The 20,676-nt window shown below is 35.1% G+C and overlaps 1 protein-coding gene across 1 annotated transcript; it reads left to right on the top strand.

Annotated features, from left to right (window-relative positions):
- Positions 1-4,307: 4,307 nt before the first annotated feature.
- LOC115994771 lies at positions 4,308-5,168 on the top strand. Its single transcript, XM_031119028.1, has one exon. It carries the CDS (start codon positions 4,396-4,398, stop codon positions 4,999-5,001), a length of 606 nt encoding a protein of 201 aa, XP_030974888.1. The 5' UTR covers positions 4,308-4,395; the 3' UTR covers positions 5,002-5,168.
- The last annotated feature ends 15,508 nt before the right edge of the window (positions 5,169-20,676 follow it).

Below are 20,676 nucleotides of genomic sequence, written 5' to 3'. Positions count from 1 at the left end.
AAATTTTCTGGTAGCAGAGCTTTTTGGTTTGGTGAACTCTCCCCTCACATAGTCAGCCCAATTCAACAAACACCCATTGCACCAAAACTAAAACCCATTTGAGAAATTGAGAGTTTAAGAGAGAGAAAGCTTCAGTTTTAGAGAGAGAGAGAGAAAAATGGCTCAAGTGAGCAAAATATGCAGTGGTGCTCAAAACACCCAAATCTTTCATAGCAATCCCAAAACCCAAAAATCCAAATCTGAGAAGCCATCAACGGTACCGGAGAAGCCACAGCTGAGAAGCTATCGAGTTTGTGATTGATGTGGGCGTGGGTTAGGTAGTGCAGCGGCGGCAAGGGCGTGGGTCAGGTGGTGCAGCGGCGGGGAGTTGTGTGGGTTTGTGACTGGTTTGGATTTTGGATTTTGATTTTGCTATGGATTTTGACTGGATTTGCTATGGATTTTGATTTTGATTTTGATTTTGGCTGGATTTTGCTATGGATTTTAATTTTGATTTTGGCTGGATTTAGTTATGGATTTTGCTCCACGGAGGTGGGTGGTGTGACTGAGATTAGAGAGAAATAGAGATCAGAGAGTGAGAAATATTTTTATATTATTTTAATGTATAAGATGGTAAAATAAAAGTTGGGATGGTGGGTGTATTGTAAAATGGTATTGTATAATTGATAAAGTAGCTTTTTGAGATGGTAAAATAGAATAGGATGGAATTTCCGGCTGTGGATGCTCTTAAAGACTCAATTTCAGTGTTCTAATTTGGCATTTCTTTCACGTAGCATCCACCTAGAAATCAAGTCTTTAAGACTCGATTTATAAGCCAAAAAAATTTTTAAGTCTAGAAGAAGAAGAGTTGAAGCGAATAAAGCGTAGAAAAATTGAGACGCGAGATCCGGAATTGGATCCAAAACCCGAGACGATCAAATGGAGATCCGAATCGGAGCAAAGAAACTACTCCACAAAGCTCGTCGAAGCTCTCCGCCAAGTCCGCCGCAATTCCTCCTCCTCGCTGTCATCAACCAAGCTCTCCTCCTCCTCCTCTGTTGGACAACACCACGAGATTCGAGATGTGACAAACCAAGTTCTCGCCATATCAGCCCCACGACCACACACAGCCCACGCCGAGTTGAAGCCACCCACGCTGACTTGAAACCCACCCACCCATGGTCCCATGCCGATCTGAAGCCACCCACTCCGATCTCCATCTTCGACTTACTACAACCCATGTTTCTATCTCTGGGTTTTTTTTTTTTTTCTCTGGTGTTTTAAGGGTTATAAATCGAGTCTTAAAGACTCGATTTTTAGGTGGACGCCATGTGGAAAAAATGCCTCATCAGACATGATCAAACCATGAAAACCGAGTCTCTGAGACTCGATTTATAGCCCAAAATTGAGTTTTTGAAACTCAAGATGTTAGAAAAATATATACTTTTGAAACTGTGCTTACTAACTATATAGTTAGGAAAATGGGCTTAATTCCCAATTTTGGCCCTACGTAAAGAACTCTCAATCTTGAGTTTGAATGGATTCTCTAATTCTTTTTCTATTTATATAATTTGTTATGTTATTTATAATTAATTGATTTTTTAGACTTTTAAAAGTGGGGAAAAAAAACTATATAGATTTGGGCAGTACACTTGAGTCAAGAGCTATGTAGTCCAACAAATGGGACTAAAATTGTGACATCTAAGGATTTAAATCTCTTCTCCCTCAAATATTAAAACATTTTTAAAAAAAAACTAAAGAATGGAATTGGAAAAAAAAAAACAAAAAACAAAACTTTAAAGGACAAAATTGAAGACATGTTAAACTTAAAGGGTGTAATTAAGTCCTTTTTAAAATAAATAAAAAATTCAAAGAAATACTCAAATTTTCAGTTTTGTATATGAAATTAACACAAAATTTAAAAAAAAAAAAAAAAAAAAAGAGGCAATTCAATATATTCAATGTACACAATTATTCAAAAAAATGTATATAATTATGTACACAATTTTTCAAAAAATATACACAATATAGTACTTTAAACTTACTCAAATTTTCAAATAATGTGTATAATGTTATATATTCAATTTACAAAAAATTTTAAAGAATGTGCACAATTCAATATATAATTTTTCAATTCTATAAATATTATGTACACAGTATTTAATATAACGTACACAATTATAATTAATAGACCCAATTTTTCAAAAATATATACAATTATATAAATTCAATGTACACAATTTTAAATATTTAATTCACATTATTTTTCAAAGAATGCACACAATACTATACATTTTAAGTACTTAAATTTTCAAATAATTTACATCATTTTGTTTTTTCAACGTATATAATATTTCAAAAAATTTCAATATTATATATTCAATATACACATTTTCTCAAAGAATTGACAAAATTTTGTACATTCAACATACTCAAGTTTCAAAAAATATACATAATGTTGTAAATTCAACTTATACATTTTTTTTCATAAAATGTACACAAGTTTTAATTTTCTTACATTTAGTGCATATAATTTTTCAATGAATATTCACAATTTAGTACATTTATTATACATAAATTTTCAAAAAAATTACATGAGTTTGTATATTTGACATAAACAATTTTTCAAAAAATGTACACAATTATGCATATTCAACTACCAAATTTTTTAAAGAATGTACAAAACTTTGTATATTCAATTTTTCAAAGAATGTTACATTCAATGTACATAAGCTTTCAAAGAATGTATACATTTTTTTACAATCAATGTACACAATTTTTAAATAATATAAACAATTCTATATATTCAATGTAAACAAATTTTCGAAAAAAATGTACACAATAGAGATATCAATAATTAGTTGGTCATTACATTGTTAAAAATTAAAGTTCAATCATGAGAAGAAATTGAGGATCCAAAATGTCAGCATTTAGAATAGCTAAGATCATGCAATACAATCAAAACAATTAGACCAAGTAAACAATCACATAAATTAGTTGCATTTGGGAAACATAAAGCACTTGGATCCATGATTTAAACAATTCTTAACAGCTGTATCCAAGGATCTCTCCCTCTTAACAATTGTCTGAATAGAAGTAAGTACTTCATTAGTTCAGAAAAATCACAGCACTGTTTTTGTACATGCTAACTTATTTAGCACAAATTTCTCTCTATTAGCTGCAGTCAGACTTGGACTAAAGCAAGTTGAGGATGAAGAATTCAAAGGGGTTTTTAAGTAACAATAAGTAAATGCAAACAAATTTGGGTTTACTGTGATCATTATGAAATTGTTGCAATATGCACTTCGCTCTTAACTAGCTCCCAATTTTGTAATATCCATGTTCTACATTCTGCAGATGCGGAACTTACTATTTAATAATTCACAAACTTGAACAAGTTTTCATTACCCTCAAACATAGCAGTCATACTGAAATCTTTGGATAAAACCGAAGCCCTTAGAATGACTCTTCTTCGAGCTCTAGGTTTTCAGCCACAACCAAAGACTCCCATGCTCTTCATTACTATTTCAGGCAGATCGGCATGCTTGAGTTGCATTATGCAGGTGTTCCAACAAGGGTTTGAACTGTGCAAAGTTTTCCACTCGAAATAAAATTTAGCTATATAGAAAAGATGGGGTTAATATCTTATAAAAGGGCCAACTAAAAACTTGCCTAGCAGCAATATCTCAGTAAGAGCGTAAGATGGTGTAATTAAAAACTGTCCAATTGAAAGCCAAAGTATGTGATGGCAAAACATGGTCCAGCTAGACCTCTTGAAAGATTGAGTAATTTGCAAATATGAATTTAAAACCCTCTCCCAACTTACTTTCACCCCGAGAAAGCTGGTTGCTGGATTTGTCCACTTGGTTGAGATGGTTTTGACTCTAGGCATTAAGATAAACAGTTTACAAAGCAGGTACTTTTGCAAAACTTTTTTTTCTTCTGTATAACAAAAGAAATCGATGCACTTGGTGCTGCTCTTTCTTGTAGCCATCTGAAAGCAGTGCATTCTAGATCCAGTGGCTTCCGCTGATCAAGCTTCTTTGATTCTTGTTCCAGATCTAGTGGATTCTTCGGATTCTAATGAATTGAATCCTAATCCATACTGCTTGAAGAGTGGTGATAATCCTAGTTCTATTCTGGTCACTGAGCTTTTGATTGGACGTGTCAATTATCCATCCTAGTCACGAGCAATGGTTATTGCTCTCACTACCAAGAACAAAATTGAGTTCATCAATGGTGTTATCAGCAAACTAGAAGCCAATTCTCCACTGTACAAATCTTGGACTCTTGCGAACACAATGGTTCTTTCTTGGATATACAACTCTGTGAACAAGAACATCAAATCTAGTGTGATGTACAACGAGACTGCTAGGCAGGTCTAGTTGGATCTGAAGCACAGATTTGCTCAAGGCAATGCTGCCAGGATCTACTCACTGTAGAAGGCAATTTTTCACAATTCTCAGAACAATATTTTTGGTGAGTGATTACTTCACTAACTTCAAGACACTTTCTGATGAATTGATGAATTGTGATCCTTTGCCTGAATGTTCTTGTGCAGCAATGAGGATTTTGACTGAAAAATTTGAGAAAGATTGTGTGATGAAGTTCTTAATGGGACTGAATGAGAACTATGCTGCAATTCGAACTCAAGTCCTCATGGCTAATCCAATGCCTGATCTGAATAAGGTGTATTCTATGGTTCTTCTTGAGGAAATGCAAAAGAACATTAGTTCATCCTCCTCCTCTGAGATTGAAGTGGTTGCTTTGTATTCTAATGTAAGTGCTAAGCTTAATTCAAGGAATAGGTATAGCAATCGAAAGGAAAGGCCAATTTACAGTCACTGTGGCATTCAAGGGCACATTATTGACAAATGTTACAAGTTACATGGCTATCCGCCTAGATATAAGCCAAAAGGAAAATCATCTTTAGCAAATCAGGTTTCCAATTTCATTGGAAATGATCAATTAGTCATGTCAAATTCTGGTTCCATGTCCACCACTGGTTCACTGGAGCATTAGGCCATGAAGTGCCCTATCACTCAAGAACAATGCCAGCAGCTAATGGCTTTCTTGAACAGTCAGTCTTGGGATGGATCTCAGGTTGGAAGTTCTCATCAGGCAGCCAATGTGGTAGCTACAGGTCTTCACTCTTGGGCCATGGTTCAGCACCCTCTAATGCCAAATTTCACAGGTAAGGTTATAACTTCCTCTTGTGCTTCCATCTTAGACCTTTCACATTCCATTTTTTCTTCCCAGAAAGTTAATAGACTAGCCTTTTCTACTAATACTTGGATATTGGATACTAGAGCTAGTGATCATTTTGTTCATTTTGTTTATGTTCAATTACCTAATGGAGAGACTGCATTAGTAAGTCACATTGGCACTGTCATTATCTCAGAACATTTAATCCTTGAAAATGTCTTGGTTGTTCCTTCTTTTCATTTCAATCTCATTTTTGTTAGTCAATTGGTCAAGTCCTTGACTTGTTGTTTCATCTTTCTTAGTGATATGTGTTTTATCCAGGACCTTCTTCACTGGAAGATGATTGGTCTGGGTAAAGAACTTCAAGGACTTTACTTTCTTCAAGACACTGCAACACAGTGTTCTTCTCAGATTACTGCTTTTTTACCTTCCATTGCAGCAGCTGTTTGAACTGATCTTTGGCCCATCAGATTGAGTCATCCTTCTGATCAGAAATTGTACATATTGAATAAAAATGAGCCTATTTGTTTCTTGTAATAACAATGAACCTTGTATGGTCTGCCCTTTGGCAAAACAAAAGAAATTACCCTTTCCTGCTAGTCAGCATGTTGTGGATTGTGCTTTTGCTTTAATACATGTTGACATTTGGGGTCCTTTTTCTATTCCTATAGTTTATGGTTATAGATTCTTCTTAACAATAGTTGATGATTACACTAGATGTACTTGGCTTTATCTTTTAAGGTTCAAGTCTAAATGTCAATCAATTTTAAGAAATTTTTGTTCTATGATTGAAAACACAATTTGACCTCAAAGTTAAGGTCATTAGATCAGACAATGCAGCTGAATTTGTGATGAAATATTTTTATCAAGAAAAAGGAATTATTCATCAGTTGAGCTGTGTTCAAACTCCACAACAAAATTCTGTTGTTGAGAGGAAGCATCAACACCTCTTAAATGTAGCAAGAGCATTGAGGTTTCAGTCCAATCTGCCTTTAAATTGGGGTGATTGTGTGTTAACAGCAGCTTATCTGATTAATAGGTTACCTTCTTCTCCTTTGAATCACAAAACCCCTTATGAAATGCTTTTCAAAAAACCACCTTCCTATACTCACTTAAAGGTTTTTGGTTGTTTGTGTTTTGCTTCTACTCTTTCTCATAATAGGCACAAATTTGCTCCTAGAGCTAAGAAATGTGTTTTCTTAGGCTATCCATTTGGCATTAAAGGATATAAAGTTCTGGATATTGACACTAATACCTCCTTTATTTCAAGGGATGTTGTTTTTCATGAAACAATTTTTCCCTTTTGCCTCTGCTTCTGTTCAAGTAGATTCAGATTTCCTTGTTTTTCCTAAACCTGTTTTGGATTGTGAATTTGATCCTATATTTGATACTACTGAGCATTTTGAGTATGATGACTCTCCTCCAATTCAGGATTCTACCCCTATTGTTCATCCCGAGACTGATACACCTATTACATCTCCTAATATTGCCTCTACTCCTAATCAACTTCATGATTCTTTTGTTTCTGATATACCTTCTTCTAGTACACAATCAGCTCCTATTTCTAACGATATCATAGCTTAACCATCTAATCCTACTGACATCATAGCTCCACCTTTTAGAAGGTCTACCAGATCTCATAAACCCCCTATTTACCTACAAGACTATTCATGTAAGTCTTCTGCTCTTGTTCCCACTGCTGGCCAGCCTTATGACATTAGGTGTCATCTCACCTATGCCAAACTTTCAACCAAGTACAATCCTTTGCTTTAGCAATTTCCAATCCTAACTCTGAACATGCTTTCTATCATGAAGCTATGAAATTTTCTCATTGGAGGACTACCATGCATGCAGAGATTGAAGCTCTTGAAGCTAACAATACTTGGTCTGTTGTGCCTCTTCCATCTGGTAAGGTTGCTATTGGTTCAAAATGGGTTTACAAAGTGAAATATCACTCTGATGGCACCATTGAAAGATACAAGGCCAGGTTAGTGGCCAAAGGATATACGCAGAAGGCAGGCATTGACTATAATGAGACATTCTCTCTTGTGGTTAAGTTCATTACTATGAGGTTGGTTCTTACTTTAGTTGTTGTGAAACAATGGCACATCCTTCAACTTGATGTCAACTATGCATTTCTACATGGTGACTTTTATGAAGATGTTTATATGTCCCTTCCATTGGGATTTCACAACAAGGGGGAGACAGAAGGTAAGGGGGAGTTTGTTCAGGGTGCTCAAGGTCCTTTAGTTTGCAAACTAAACAAATCTTTGTATGGTTTGAAGCAGGCATCCAGGCAATGGTTTGCCAAACTTTCTAATGCTATCTTGCAATTGGGTTTTGTTCAATCTAAAGCTGACTATTCACTTTTTACCTTTACTAAAGGTTTTGTTTTAGTAGCACTGTTGGTATATGTGGATGACATACTCTTGACAGGAAATGATGAGTCCTATATTACTCATTTGAAGGGCATGCTAGACACTAGGTTCAAGCTCAAGGACCTAGGACCTGTCCAATATTTCTTGGGGATAGAAATAGCTAGAAGCAAGACAGGAATAGCTCTAAACCAAAGGAAGTATGCATTAGAGATTCTGCAAGACACTGGTTTAGCTGGTTCTAATCCTACACAATTTAGAAGACTTATTGGAAGGCTAATGTACCTTACCATGACTAGACCAGACATAACATATGCAGTACACTTGCTCAGCCAATACCTCAGTAAACCAAGAGAGCCACGCTTGAAGGCGGCCTTTAGGATTGTTCAGTACATCAAAGGATCACCAAGGCAAGGTTTTTTTCTTTCCAGCAATACAAAATTGCACTTAAAGGCATTCTGTGATGCGGACTGGGCTGGATGTCCAAACACTCGTAGGTCTATAACAGGCTATTGTGTCTATCTAGGGGAGTCCCTAATCTCTTGGAGGTCAAAGAAGGAAGGTACTGTTTCAAGAAGTTCAGCAGAAGCTGAATATAGGGCCATGGCTTCAACTACTTGTGAGATTGTGTGGCTGAAGCAGCTGTTGAAGGACCTTCATATAGAGCACAAAAGGCCAGCACTATTGTATTGTGATAATCAAGCAGCTCTTCACATAGCTGTCAATCCTGTATTTCATGAGTACAGCAAACATATTGAAACAGATTGTCATTTGGTTAGGGAAAAGATACAGAGAAGCATCATCAAAACTTTCCATATTGCAGGGGTTAATCAAAATGCAGACATATTTACTAAACCCCTAGGATTTCTAGTTTTTTCAAAGTTGGTAGCAAAGTTAGGAATGATAGATATCTACAAACCTGCTGCAGAATCAATAGAGGTGCAAGGTAGTCAATCAAGCAGAGCAGTAGTGGCTACCTTGAGGGGGAGTATGAAGAAGAAAAATAAGAAGAAAAGTGTTGAGGCACGTGAGGTTCACATGGAAGAGGTTAGTAAAGATAAGATGCAGCAAAGTTTAGTTGATAAGGAGCAGCAATATGCAGACACGTGTACATTGAGCATTAACTAATTCTGCATTTGCAACCACTAACTCCTTAATTCACAGATCAATTAGTTTTAGAAATTACTTTTTTCTGTTTTTCTCTTTTATGCTTGCTTGTACATATAAAAGCAAAGCTACTTTGTATATTCTAATTGATTCTGATTCAATGAAATTATAATCTTCTATTTACCTTTTCTTCTAGAGAGAAACAGAGAGAGAGAGAGAGAGAGAGAGAGAGGTAAAGAGAGTGTTTTTCATTGAATGTGATACTATTTTTCAAAGCACCTCGTAAGTGCTCTAAAATCAAAACAATGTAACAGCTCTGTAAATCCTGAGAGAATTTGCTCATAAACATTTAATACAAAATGCAGCTAGGTAATTTGGAATGCACACAATATATAAGACGTGAGACTTCACCATAGTTTTATTATAAACTCAGTATAACCAAATTGAAAAAGCAAAATCTATCTTGCAGTTGCATGCACCAACATTACAACACCATCAAGTAATACGATTGCATAAAAAGATCATGTTCAAGGAGATAGATGCCTTTTTATTGGGAAAAAATGAAAGAAATAAAAATTCACTAACAAGAGCTCCACAGATTATTCATATTTTTAGTTACAAAAGTTCAACAATAGAATTAGTTGCAGAGCTATTCCAATAAATAAAGCAATAACATATCACAATAGCATAGCAGATGATTATGCATCTCGTTCTAGAACTCAAGCTTCAATGGTCAGAAAATAAAAGAGAATTCATATTACAAGTAAAAAGAAAATGGATTAATTGCAATCTTGGAGCTCAACTAAAGTACGTAATCCAACAAGGTTATTCTCTTCTCATTTTGAAGAATCCATTTTTTCCTTGTATAGCTTCAATAGCTCAGAATCTTCCTCCTTATGAGGCATAATATACTTCTACACAAATGTCCTTTCAGGACACTCAAACAATGGATATATATTGAAGTCCTTCTTCACCAAACCTTTTGATAACAAACCTTGAAAAATAAAACTCCTAGGAATCGACCACTTTTCCAAGCTCAATGAAACAAGTCCTGGGCATTTGATAAAGAGGGAAGAATCCATACCCATCTTGCTGACAAGCAAATCCATTACCCGCATAATCGTCTCCTCAGATGCCATCATACACCATGGATGCCTTCCAAATGCCAAAAAAATATCATTCTCAGGCAAACCCCATTTCCTATAAACTTCAACCTTTCTTTCCCATGTTGATTTGCTCATAGCCCGTAATGCAAATACTACCAGAGCAAACTTCAACCTGGAAGGATTGAATCCCATTTCCTATACTTCCTCCACAATCTCTCTAAACCAAACCGGATTGACCACGAATGATCTAGGCTGGTATTGAAGTAGAGTGACAATATTCAACTCAGGCACTCTATTGTGTCAAAACATACATCTCCAAAATGTCCATAATCAACTATTGATCTAGCATCAGCCCAAAAAATGTTCATGATTTGATTATCATCATTAAGTTGTATTGAATTAAAAAAAAAAATGGATCTTCTAATTGCATCTTATGAAAGTACTCCATCACAACATGACCATCTCCTTTCTTCAAAGCCATCCCCCTCATTATGTACAGAATTCTTATAGTCAACATTCACAAACTCAAGATTTTCACCACCCTTAGCTTGCATGCTCAATGAATCAATAGCTTGTGTTACTGATATTCCAGGCCTCTCTACATTGTCTGCAATAGCTTTTTGAGCAGGTTTAATTTCTCTCTAATTATAGAGACATAGAAAAATAGAAAATAAATATAGAAAATAAAAATCAGTGATTTCATTTAGGTAAAGTAAGGTTTGATCTTGACGTATGCTTTATTGGCGAAGAAGCAAGCTCGTGATTATGTTGTTCATGAAAAGAAACAACTTCTAACATACCATCCTTTTGCAGTTGACAAGCCATTTGTGTTAAACAACCCACTCATGAAACTGGGTGGTGAAAAGATGGGTTTTTAAAAAAAATAACAATAAAACACACACTATATTATAAGTTAGCCAACGTTTCAAACTTATTGCATTTCTAACAATTCGAGTCCAGTGGAGTCGATTTGCCCAGAAAGTTGGCCTTAGGAAATCGAGTTTACTGAACTCGATTTCTATACATAGAAATCGAGTTCAGTAAACTCAATTTCTATGTATAGAAACCGATTTGTGTACATAGAAATCGAGTTTAATAAACTCGATTTCTATGTGTTGTCCCAATCAATAAAACTAAGAATCTGCTCATCATTTCTGCTCAAAAAATCTCAACTCAATTCACATTACACCCAAAAAAAGCTCAAAAAATCTCAACTCAATTCACATTACACCCAAAAAAAAAAAAAAAAAAAAAAGAACATAAGAAACAGAAAAAAAAAGATTACAACCTCGGAGCGGAGGGGCTACGGCATCGGAGCGGAGGGACGGCGACGGCGATGGAGTCTCAGCTCCAGTCATTCTCGCTCCGTCGCCGTCCGTCTCTCTCAGATCCGGTCATTCCCGCTCTGTCGTCGTCCGTCTCTCTCACTCTCATTCCCTCTTCTTTCATGTAAAACGTCATCGTCTTTGGCGCCCCAGATGTTGAAACGGGAAGCTTTGATAGAAAGAAGAGAATGAGGGAGTTGGAAAGTGAGTGGCGAAGGAAGGAAAGGAGGTTGTGGGTTTGGAGGAAAGGTGGCATTTGGCAGAGAGGAGAAAGAGAACAGAAAGGGTTTTGGGTTGAAGAAGAGAGGACCCAATGGGTTTTGATGATGAGTCTGTGAGGAGAAGTGGAGGTTTGAAAACTGATGATACTTGGTCGAAGAAGCTGGAGCTGATGGAGGTGATGAGCAGAACTGGGTTTTTATACATAGAAATCGAGTTTATTAAACTCGATTTCTATGTACACAAACCGAGTTTGTTAAACTCGGTTTCTATACATAGAAATTGAGTTTACTGAACTCGATTTCTATGTATAGAAATCGAGTTCAGTAAACTCGATTTCCTAAGGCCAACTTTCTGGGCAAATCGACTCCACTGGACTCGAATTGTTAGAAATGCAATAAGTTTGAAACGTTGGCTAACTTATAATATAGTATGTGTTTTATAGTTATTTTTTAAAAAAACCCTGAAAAGATACATGTTCTCGGTGTTTGTTAACACTTCACTCACCCTCTTTTGAGCAACAAAATGTTCTCCTTTTAAGTTGTCCCGTCCTTGCTTGCTTTACAAATTGTTTCCTTACACTAAAGTCAATCCGTTGAGCATATACTCTGTAAAATTCATATGCACTATCATCACAATCAAACTTCATGCCAACTTTTGGTACTTCTACATTTTGCTTGTCATGTCCTCTCGGAGTGCTTGATTTGCTTGGACTTCCATGAGTAGGTTCTACTTGATCCTCCTCTTGTCGATCAACTATGACAACACTCAATTCAATTATCCAATACACAGTTTTGGCTAGAATCCATTATCTATAGTCAAGATAGACATTCAATTTTCAGAACCCAATCAAGAAAAAAAAAAAAAAAAGTTTCCCAACTAACAGACAGCTTAATATATAAATAGTAAGAGCTTAACCCATCAAAAAATACTCTCAAAACATTACTTACAAACACTTAGGGGGTGTTTGGTACACCATTTCAAACAACAATTATCAATTTTTAAACAACATTACACGTATTTCTACATACTTTTTCACCTACACATATTTCCACACATATTTTCAAACAATAAAACACATGTTTTTAAGTGCATGTACCAAACACCACCTAAGAGTTTTAGAATGTCCGAATCCAAAAACCAAAAAAAGCACCTATTTAACTACCTGGGTAGCTTATATTTTCGAAAATCAAGTAAAAATGAACAACAATATCAAAAACCCACATTAAAGAAAATATGAAAAACCCACATTTATAATCAAACACAACTCATACACACATTTTATTTTATTTTATGGAACTATAAAATAATTGAAAGAATCATAGTGAAAACTCAAAAGAATAAATCACAAGCCAATACATAACATATGAAAAGTTTTAATGGAAAACCAACCTAAAAAAAAAAGGCTAATCTCCACACTATGAATGTGCAGAAACTCGAAACCCACAAACCAGTCCGAAGCAAACTCTTGATAAATTCAAAAGCCCTCGATGCTATGTTGAAATCAAGTCCAATAGGCTCGAGTTCTATGTTTAAATCGAATTCATTGTACTCGATTTAGAACACCGAAATTGAGTTTATTGCGCTCAAGGTGTTAGTTTCCTAAATAGTTTTGAAATCGTGCTAACTAACAAAATTGTTTCAAAATCAATATTATTTTTTTTTAAATCCCACATTTGGATTTTGGTTGTTTTGAACATTGTCTTGGCCAAAATTGGAAATTAACACTGTTTGCCAAACAATATAATTATTAGAAACTGTTACAAAAAAAAATATTTTTTACTAACATCTCGAATTTAAAAGACTCGATTTAGGGCTTATAAATCAAGTCTCAGAGACTCGGTTTCATTGTTCAGATCACCTTTGATTTGACATTTCTTCTACATGGCATCCACCTAGAAACAAGTCTCTAAGACTCAATTAACTCGATTTATAAGCCAAAAAAAAAAAATTAAGTCTAAGTCTCTCATGTACAAGCCATTCCCAAAAATACCCACAAAAAAAAAAAAAATTTAAGAAATCCCAGAAACACAACAATCCCAGCACAATGAAACACATTCGTTATTTATTCAACAATGAAACAATTTTTCTAGGTTTTTCTATTTTGACTAAAAACTGAAGAGAAAGAATCTGAGGAGACCCAGATTAGATTGAAGAGAAAGAATCTAGAGACCCAGATCAGATAGGAGAGAGAGCTCACCTCACCTCGCCGGGTTGTTCACCAAATCCAAAAAACTCTGTGAGAGAGATACCGATCATAATAGATGAAGCCCAGATCCATGGCGAGCAAGCCCAGATCCACAGCGAGCTAGCCCAGATCCACGACGGTAAATCTACGGCGAGCAAAACGTAGGCCCACGATGGCAAACCCAAAAATGATCCGGCCACCACTCTGTCTACCACTCCCAACCCACCTACCCAAAATCAAAACCCACCCATCATTCCACCACCACATACACCCCAGCAACCACCAAAAAAAAAAAAGCAACCCCAAAGAAGAACAAGCGTCAAAACCACCGATCAGCAACCACTACCGCCTGGATCCATCACCACCACCACCTACATGTAGTCCGCAAACCCAGATTTAAAAAAAAAAAAAAATGGATTGCAAATCAGGCAAGAGAGGAGGGAGGGGGAGAATGGTGAAAAGGAAAAAAAAGAGAGAGCAGTGAGAGAGGACTCGATTTGTAAAACATTTTACTTATATTGTTTGACAAACAGTGTTAATTTCCAATTTTGGCCCATTGTCTTTTGAAAGACATGAAAACTGCTACTTAAACAAATTTATGTATTGGACTTGGATCAGATGGGCTTGGCCATGATGGACCTTTCCCTAAGCCAAAAAAATTAAAAGATAAAATTTCTTGGTATTGTAATTTTTAGCTTATCCAAATTAAATTTAATCATTTTGTATGATTGTTTTGACTAATAAACAATAAATTATATAGTTAAATTTAATTATCTTTTCAAAAAGATGTGCTACATTTATTAATAAGTCCATATTATTGAAGTTAATTGAGAATCTTATGTGTAAAATACGATATTTAAGAAACTATAATGAACTTTACACAAAAATTAATTTAATATCTTGTAGCACAGACCACTGCCTTGATGCTCTTGCTCATGTAGGCCATTCGATTGAACATTGGCGTTAGTATCTCTCACTAAAAAAGGCTAGTTCTACATATATATAAAACATGATGTTTAGAGCAATATAATCTTCCCTAATCCTAAGAAATATTAGATGGAATTTTCCATTTTTGTTATAGTTAACTTACTTCTAGCTGGACTTGTTTTTGTACTTCTTTTTATTTTTTTTATTTTTATTTTTTTGGCTTTAGAAAAATGGGTTGAAGTGGGTGACTGGTGTCAGTGTGGCTTTCCTATCTGAGCGTGACCAAAGTATACCCACTCCTAGGCGAGACCCCATACTCCCTCATTTTTATACTTGAACTCTAGGTTTCACTACTATTTATACTTTCATAAAAAATGTAATTATCATTGTAATTGGCTCATAATTTTATCATTTTGAATTTTCAAATTCAGTCTTATTTGATTTATTCTATCCACTTTGGTCCTATTCAATCCACTTCGGTACACTTTAGTCCTATATGGCTCACTTCTTTCTATTCTGTTCACTTTGGTCTTATTCGGTCCTATCCAATCCACTTCGGTCCAATTTGGTTAACTTTTGTTCTATTCGGTCCATTCTATCAACTTTGGTCTTATTCGGTGCTATTCAATCCACTTTGGTTATATTCAATCCATTCTATTCACTGTAATCCTATTCAATCTTATTCAATCCACTTCTGTCCTATTCGGTCCACTTTGATCCTATCAGTTAATATCGGTCTTATTATGTCCAATTGGTCCACGTCAATCTAATTTAGTCCTATTCAGTCCATTCGGTCCACTTCGGTCTATTTTGTTCACTTTGGTCTTATTTAGTCCTATTCAATCCACTTCAGTTCTATTCGGTTTACTTTGGTCCTATCTAGTCAACTTTGGTCCTATTTGGTCCATTTGGTCTTATTCAGTCCTATTTAGTCGAATTTAGTCCTATTCTGATTATTCGGTCTACATCAGTCCATTTTATCCATTTTGGTTTTATTCGGTCCATTCGCTCTTATTTAGTTCACTTTGGTCCTATTTAGTCAACTTAGGTCCTATTCAGTTCCCTTTGTTCCTATTCAATCCACTTTAGTCCATTTGGTACATTCAATGCATAAAGTTAATGATACCTTCAAGCAAGATACATATGTATGTGTGTGTGCGCGCGCGCACGCGCGTGTATGTGTGTTTTATGTAATGAAACTGTGCGAACCAGAGGTGAGACTGTTGGGCTTGAACTCACTTGGGCTCACAATTTATTTGTAGAGTGGGCTTCACGATTTCCTACTCTGGGTCGTTCTCGGCAGAGAGACTCAAAACAATATACATTCTCTCTTCCTCCTTGACTGTTTCTCTCTCTTTTTTTCTGAACCCCTTCCTCTTCCCAAACTTCTGCTATTTATAGCTAAGGTTAGTGGGGAGATTATGATTACAGCCACCGCTAGTGCTACTGAAGGTCTAATATTATCTGCTTTAAGTGGGTGTTTAGGTGAGAGTGGGATGCAACAATTATGGCCTTGGAACTTGGTTCCAGCTTAGTCGATTGTGCTTGGTAATGCAGTTTCCTGAGCATTTCATGATTTTCTCGGACACGGTTCATATGCTTGTTCGGGAAAGCTTATGCCGAACACTTCTCAGGATTCAAGACCCAAAACTTGTTTTTACATGAAGGCAATTTCAGGAAGGGCTTAGGGCAATAGGGCTGTTCCGTTGGGCCTGGGCCCAGGGCCCATATGGGTCTTGGGATCTCGGTGCCGTACAGAAACATATGACGTATTTTGCATTCACTATTTTTTATTATATAAGTTTTATATAATCACTATTTAACCTATAATTTTTACATTTTATTCTTTTAAATTAATTACATAACATTTTCCCACACGCATAGCATGAAATTTGCAAATTTGCGATTAGTCTATATATATCTAAAAGCTGAAGTGTAGCATTTATTGTTATTACGCTCTCGTTGAGCAACATCAACATCCATGTCATTATCTTTTTTATTTTCAATTTTCCTATAATTTTTTTAAATTTACTCATTCACTCTTTTCTTTTCTTTTTTTAATATTTACACTTTCTCAAACCTTTCTCATTCCCTTACCTTTACATCTCCCCACTACCCTCTACTTTAATATCATTCTTCATCTTTCTCTTTATCTTCCTTTATTTTGTCTTTTCTAATTCTCACCCTCTTACTATAAATTTGTCATTTTTTCTTTCATTTTATGCATGGTTTTCTCTAACAAAAAATGTTATTTCTCTCTCTCTCTCTCTCTCTCTCTCTCAATTATTTGGTATTTTTTTTTTAAGTTTTGGTAATTTTGAGCCTTTATGATTATTTAGTGTAATTTATGGTCCAATTTACAAATGCTTTGATAATTTATGCACGATACAAGCTTAAAATGATAATTTCTATCATTTTTGTTTGTTGCAACATGGTGTCTCCAATGCAAAATTGCTGAATATTAAAATTTCAAGTCCATGGGAGCTCAAGTGGTGTTGGTACATTTGTAATTCAGATAGCTAAATACCATGGAGCAAGTGTGTTTGTTACTGCAAGTCCAATATCACTTTTCTTCTAATGCATAAGTTTGGTTTCCAAGTATTCATATATTTTTAGATTGTGAGTGGCAATGTGTGATGAAAAAATGGCTGTTTGCAAGAATCTTAGGGATGATGTGTGCATCAATTACAAGATAGAGGACTTTCTTAAAATGGTGAAGGAAGAAATAGGTGGATTTTTTTTTTTTTTTTAATATTGAAACCTCAATTTTCCTCAATGTTTATAGAGATTGATGTTTTTCATTATTCTTTTTGCAATGATTATTAGGTGATAAAAAAACAACTAACTAAATGTTCAATGGTAGGAGTTTAAGTTATTCTGGTTCTTAGGATCTAAAGACTTTTCTTGATTTTTTTTTGTCCATTTTTCTTTTTGCATTCACAATTATGCAATTTTGTTCTCTCACCATATTTCATTATCCTTTAATTATTCATTATGTTTTTCTTTTACATTTCATGTGGCATATCTGCTATAGATAGTTCCACATCTGATGGTAAAAGTGATTTTGTAGGGATAAATGTCCTATTGAGAAGTGAATTTTTTTTTCTAAGTAAATAGTTTCTTAGTACATACTTTTTTTATACCATTTTTCAACTTCCCATCTATTACTCCATCAAGCTAGATCTATTTCCATTTTCTACTCTCTCTCTCTCTTAATTAACGTTTCCTAACTTTTCAACTTTCCATTTACTATTCCATCAAACTCAATCTGATAATAGTTCAAGCTCCCTTCAAGTCTATGACTTTCTTCTCCTCAATCAAGCAGCAATGAAAACCGTTCAATTGCCACCTAATTAGTATTTTTTTTTTTTTTTTAAAACTACTGATTTGTTGTGTGTGAATATAAATATATATTGTACGTGCTCGAATTCCCTTTCTAGACTAGACTAGACTAGGAGTTGGGCTTACTATTAATTTGTATGGTGGGTAATGAGTTTCCTACTATGGGTAGCTCCTAGCCGAGCCTTTCTGAAGAGTTACCCCGTACAGTATAGCTCCCCTCTTTCTCTCCTTAAGTTACTCTAGCTACAGCTTTGTTCTCTCTCTCCCTTATTCTCCCCTCTTTTTCTTCAAAATGACCAACCCCTTCTCTCTATTCTCTTCTATTATTTATAGCTTAAGGTTAGTGGGGTGCTTATGATTACCCTCTGGTTTCACTCATGTGGGTGGGACCCAAATTGATTATTCCTGACAAGGAATATGCCTCATTGGAAATGGCGTCAAGGATGTTGGAATGGGTGCCAGCCTCCAAAAGTTGCTCAACAATAAGATTCCTCGGGGCACTCTAGAGCTGTCGGTCACCCTACCTTCGGTCACCCTACTCATGAGTTGTGTTTATAGACCGAGCTTATGAATAATGAACCGGTCATGTCATTGGGCTCGATGCTTGATAATATTTATGGGCTTATTCTGACCTGGGCCCAAAATAGATGGGTCTATGGCCGTATGCTGTACATATATATATATAAAGTGAGTTTTGTTTTTCTCCCCCATATTCTTCAGGGTTTCCTAATTAATTTTGTTGGTGATGTGCCATCGAAGATCTCAAGTGCCAACAACATTGGTTCCTATAAACCAACCAAAAAAATCTCAAAGCTATGGGGAAGAATATAGTAAAAGAATTGTAGTTGGGTTTGACTACTATAGTTTATGTGGTCGTTAACCAATGTTTAGAAAGTTGTGTCTCAGATAGAAATGTATATTCAATTTTCAAATAAGTTGTAGATGTATTCACCATTATGGATAAAGTATTACCTTTGTATATGCATAGCATAAATCAGTTTTTTTGTACATACATATTAGTTTGTAACATGAATATTGATGCATAACTTAGTACAAGATATGTTACTCTTTTTTTGGTTTTGTATTGTAACAAATTTAAATATTATTATGGGATTCCTTTGTTGGAAGATGTTACCTCAAAATCCATGAAGATCAATTGGATTTAAGAAAATCCAAGAAGATGTATGCTTGGTTAGTTATCTAAAGAAATTGAATTTGGATAATATATGAAGAAGACCAATTGAATTGAATTGAGTTCCCTATCATAAATCCTCTCTCTCCCTCTTATTGTTTTGATTTAATTTTTGTTTGAGTTATGACTTAGTCATTTTGAAAGTGAGAATTTGAATTTATATCAAAATACAATCTTGGCTATGTATGAATGTGCCTATTGGTTATTTGAGTAATATTAAGTGTAATTTTATGATGAGTTTTCATTATCATGATAATATCTTTTTAGAGAATGAAAATTTTGAATAATATATTTGAAACTTAAAAAAATTAGTTGTAAATAATAAAAAAATTGGGAAAACATAACACCCTATAACATAATTTAAAAGAATATGAACCACCTAAAAAATGGATAAATATCAATCCAAGAAACCCAAAAATAATAGAATGATTTATTTGTAGAGATAGAAAGGTGGCAAATAATTTTGAAAAATTGTTTAATTTTTATGGAAAAAAATTTTCTTCAAAAAATTTAGGAGAACAAATTATACATTATATCATAATTACAAAAAACTAATCTTTTCCACACATCGCGTGGGTCTGCGAGTAGTAATATTTAAGGGAAAACCACATTTTCGTCCCTACATTTTCACGAGATTCCCACTTTGGTCCCTATCTTTTATTTTCACCGTTTTTACTCCCTATTTAGAAAAACGCCTTTCATTTTAGTCCTTTTCGTTAGTGCCCTAACGGCAAAGTCCCACGTGGTAGACGGAACTATTAAAATAATAATAAAATTTTTATTTTGGCATTAAAAAATGTCATGTCAGCATCTAAATTAAAAATAATAATTTATTAATTTTAACTAAATAAAAAAATTAAAAACAAAAAATCACATGAATTGAGATTTAAGTGTGTCTTCGAACAAGAATAACAAGAACACAAACCTAGATCTAAGAACAAGAAGAACATTTTCCTTTATTTGACATTTTCTCTTTTTCTTTTTCTTAGAAAACAAACACAAAACACAAACACAAAAAATTTTTAAAAAAAAAAAAACCAACACAACACTCCCACACACACACACACACACACACACACACACACTCTCTCTCTCTCTCTCTCTCTCTCTCTCTCTCTCTCTCTCTCTCTCTCTCTCTCTCTCTTGTGTAAATTCTTTATATCTCTCTCACTCTCAAACTCATCAAAGGCTCTACGATTCATCACCCACCAGTCCTTCTTCTCTGTCATCTGATCAGGTGACCTTGACTCCCTCAAGCAGCTCTTGGATAAGCTGTCCAAAGATGACCCATTAAATGCTTCCACCGTCTCCAATCTAATGGCTCTGCAAAACGATGCAAGGGAGATTGCCTTGTTCTTGGCCACAACCAATAATCTGCATAAAATTTTCAGCTACTTGCTTAGCTTCTTTGATATTCAAACCCCAAATTTTCAGCTACTTGATTGGCGTGGGTTTGTTAACTAATCGGTGAGTTTGGTGATTGCTTCGATGGGTTTGGTGACTGATCAGTGGGTGGATTGTTGGTTCGATGACTGATCGATGGTAGGGGTGGTGACTGGGGGTCTGATTTGTTCATGTGGGTTTCGGATTGCAGGGTTGGTTGGTTGATTGGGTTCGTTGTTGTTGTGGGTTTCGGACTTGCTTGAGGTGGGTTTGATGGGTTCAACATTCGTTGTTGTTGTGGGTTTCGAACTTGCTTAAGGTAGGTTTG

The sequence above is a fragment of the Quercus lobata genome, chromosome 6, assembly GCF_001633185.2.
Source record: "Quercus lobata isolate SW786 chromosome 6, ValleyOak3.0 Primary Assembly, whole genome shotgun sequence".
NCBI lineage: Eukaryota > Viridiplantae > Streptophyta > Magnoliopsida > Fagales > Fagaceae > Quercus > Quercus lobata.
The sequence above is the reverse complement of the archived record's forward strand: the minus strand, read 5'-3'. Positions and strand labels throughout refer to the sequence as shown.

What these genes read in the sequence shown, in the direction of transcription:
- LOC115994771 (XM_031119028.1), top strand. Translation starts at nt 4,396, where the DNA reads ATGCTGCCAGGATCTACTCACTGTAGAAGGCAATTTTTCACAATTCTC.